Source organism: Ochotona princeps, chromosome 13 (genome assembly GCF_030435755.1).
Source record: "Ochotona princeps isolate mOchPri1 chromosome 13, mOchPri1.hap1, whole genome shotgun sequence".
Classification (NCBI taxonomy): domain Eukaryota; kingdom Metazoa; phylum Chordata; class Mammalia; order Lagomorpha; family Ochotonidae; genus Ochotona; species Ochotona princeps.
Window position 1 is genome coordinate 5,647,622 of NC_080844.1, and position 2,243 is coordinate 5,649,864.

At 41.5% G+C, this 2,243-nt stretch overlaps 1 protein-coding gene across 1 annotated transcript; it reads right to left on the bottom strand.

The window, feature by feature from the left end:
• Positions 1 to 581: 581 nt before the first annotated feature.
• Positions 582 to 1,532, bottom strand: LOC101534919 (olfactory receptor 6C75-like). Its single transcript, XM_004598666.3, has one exon. It carries the CDS (start codon positions 1,530 to 1,532, stop codon positions 582 to 584), a length of 951 nt encoding a protein of 316 aa, XP_004598723.3.
• Positions 1,533 to 2,243: the final 711 nt, after the last annotated feature.

The window sequence follows — 2,243 nt, forward strand, 5'->3', positions numbered from 1 at the left end:
TTGCAAGTTTGCACCAGACGCATTCACACTAGGGAAGCAATGAATGAATTAGCATTAAATTTCGCAGAGCTGTTACATTATTTTATTTTTTTTCCAGCTTGGTAAACAGCAGCTATCTTTACATGAAACAAAGTTGTTTTTTATAATCAAATAATACTTAAGTGAATAAAGTGGTAAAACACGTTCCATGTAGCTTTTCTTAAGCATCAGAACATCCAAGCATGAAATTCTGTCATAGACAGCAACTATTAATTGTGGCAACAATTAATCCTTTGCTCAAAGACTTTATCTCATGTGATTGGTGCACATTAACTTCTCCATCGTATTATTTATTTTGGACAATAAAGGAAAAATGGGTAGAAAATCACAAAAGATTTTTTTTTTTTCACCACACACTGGAGGAGTACTATGGGGTTTCAAATCGTCAAAACATTGAACTACAAGACAAGGTAGTATCCATCTAGTTGACAGCAGCATGAGCTAAACTTCCATTTTAAGAGATTCTGTAGAGGAAATTTTCACTATGATACGAAGTTGCACTGTAAAAAATAAACCCATGCTTTCTGCAAAGACACAGGGTCCTATTTCTGTAGTCTGACCTTATGCAGAGCATCCCTCAGAGCCTGGTGCACCTGCTTGTTGCGCAGGGTGTAGATGACAGGGTTCAGCACAGGGGTCACCACTGTGTTCACCAGAGCAGCCTGTCTGTTGAAGTCCACCCTGCTCGTCTGCTTTGGCTTCACATATATAAAAAGACAGCTGCCATACATGAGAGAGAGGACAATGAGGTGAGATGAGCAGGTGGAGAAAGCTTTCTTTCGCTCCTTGGCTGATGGCAGCCTCACTATTGTGATTACAATGTTGCTGTATGCAATGATGGTCACAGTGAGAGACAAAATAATGACAAATACAGAAAGGAAGAAGGCATATGCCTCTATAGATTTAGTGTCAGAGCAGGAGAGGTGTATTAAGGCACCGAAATCACAGAAGAAGTGTGGGATGACATTGGGGCCACAGAAGGACAACTGGGAAAGCCTCAGTATCAGAGCGGAGATGAAGATAAAGGACAAAGCACAGCAGAAGAACATCAGGAGGAAGCAAACCCGCACGTTCATGATGACCGGGTAGTGCAGAGGCTTGCAAATGGCCAGGTATCGATCCAAGGACATCACAGCCATGAGTAAGGCAATTGTTGACCCAATAAATAAGATAGAAAAGGCTTGTGTGAGACAAGCAGCAAAGCGAATCTTCTGTTGTCCCAACAGAAAGATGGAAAGCAGTTCAGGAATCACTGTGGTGATGAAGCAGCATTCACAGAAGGAGAAACTGCTGAGAAAAACATACATGGGTGTCTGGAGGCGATGGTCCGTCCAGGTGATGGTGATGATGAGCGTGTTCCCTGTGAGGGAGACCAGGTATGCCAGCAGGTGCAGCAGGAAGAGGACCTTCCCGAGGTGCTGGAGCGCAGGGAACCCCTGCAGGATGAACTCTTGGACAGCTGTCTCATTCCTCATCTCCTTCATTATCTCCATGCCTCTGTGATCTGTTAGGCTGGAAATACTTGATGATAATTTATGTCAGAACCGCTAATTTAAAAACACAGCTATTTGCAGTTACTCTTCTGAATGCAGAATTGTCTTCTGTTTTTTTAAAAACTGCATTTATTAAAAGAAACTTGGATTTAGCCTGTCAGGATACCCGCATTTTATATCAAACCTGCCAGCTCCAACTCTTGCCTCCAGCTTCCCCCTAACACCCATCCTTGGAGGCAGAGGAACCTGCCACTCACATGAGGTTTTCTGTGCGTTTGTGTGGTGAGCCAGAGGGTGGTACTGTGTGTCTGTCTCTCAAATCAGCAATCATTAAGAAAAAAAGGTCATTTTGAAGTTTTCCCATTGTTAAGTTTTTTAAATAAAGGTTTACTTTTGGGATTCATTTCTGAGAATAACTTCTTTTTTTTTAAATGTGCAACCTAACTTCTATGAAAAGAAACATCCTCTTTGAATAGTAGTCCATAAGGGAAATAATGCTAAACACAGGTTGTGAGTTTTAACAGACAAAATACCTAACAGATAGCAACCAAAGCTCTCAAACCAAAACAGATACCTTGTAAGGGCACAGAGTGGAAGTTGCTACATTTCACCGCACATGGTTAAGACAACAGGTTCGTATATATCAAAGAATCAAAGAGATTTAATTTACTTCTGGTGTCTTATTCCCTAGAACCCCTCTTTCCAATTGTT

Coding starts and splice junctions, on each gene's coding strand:
- LOC101534919 (XM_004598666.3), bottom strand. CDS start 1,532: ATGGAGATAATGAAGGAGATGAGGAATGAGACAGCTGTCCAAGAGTTC.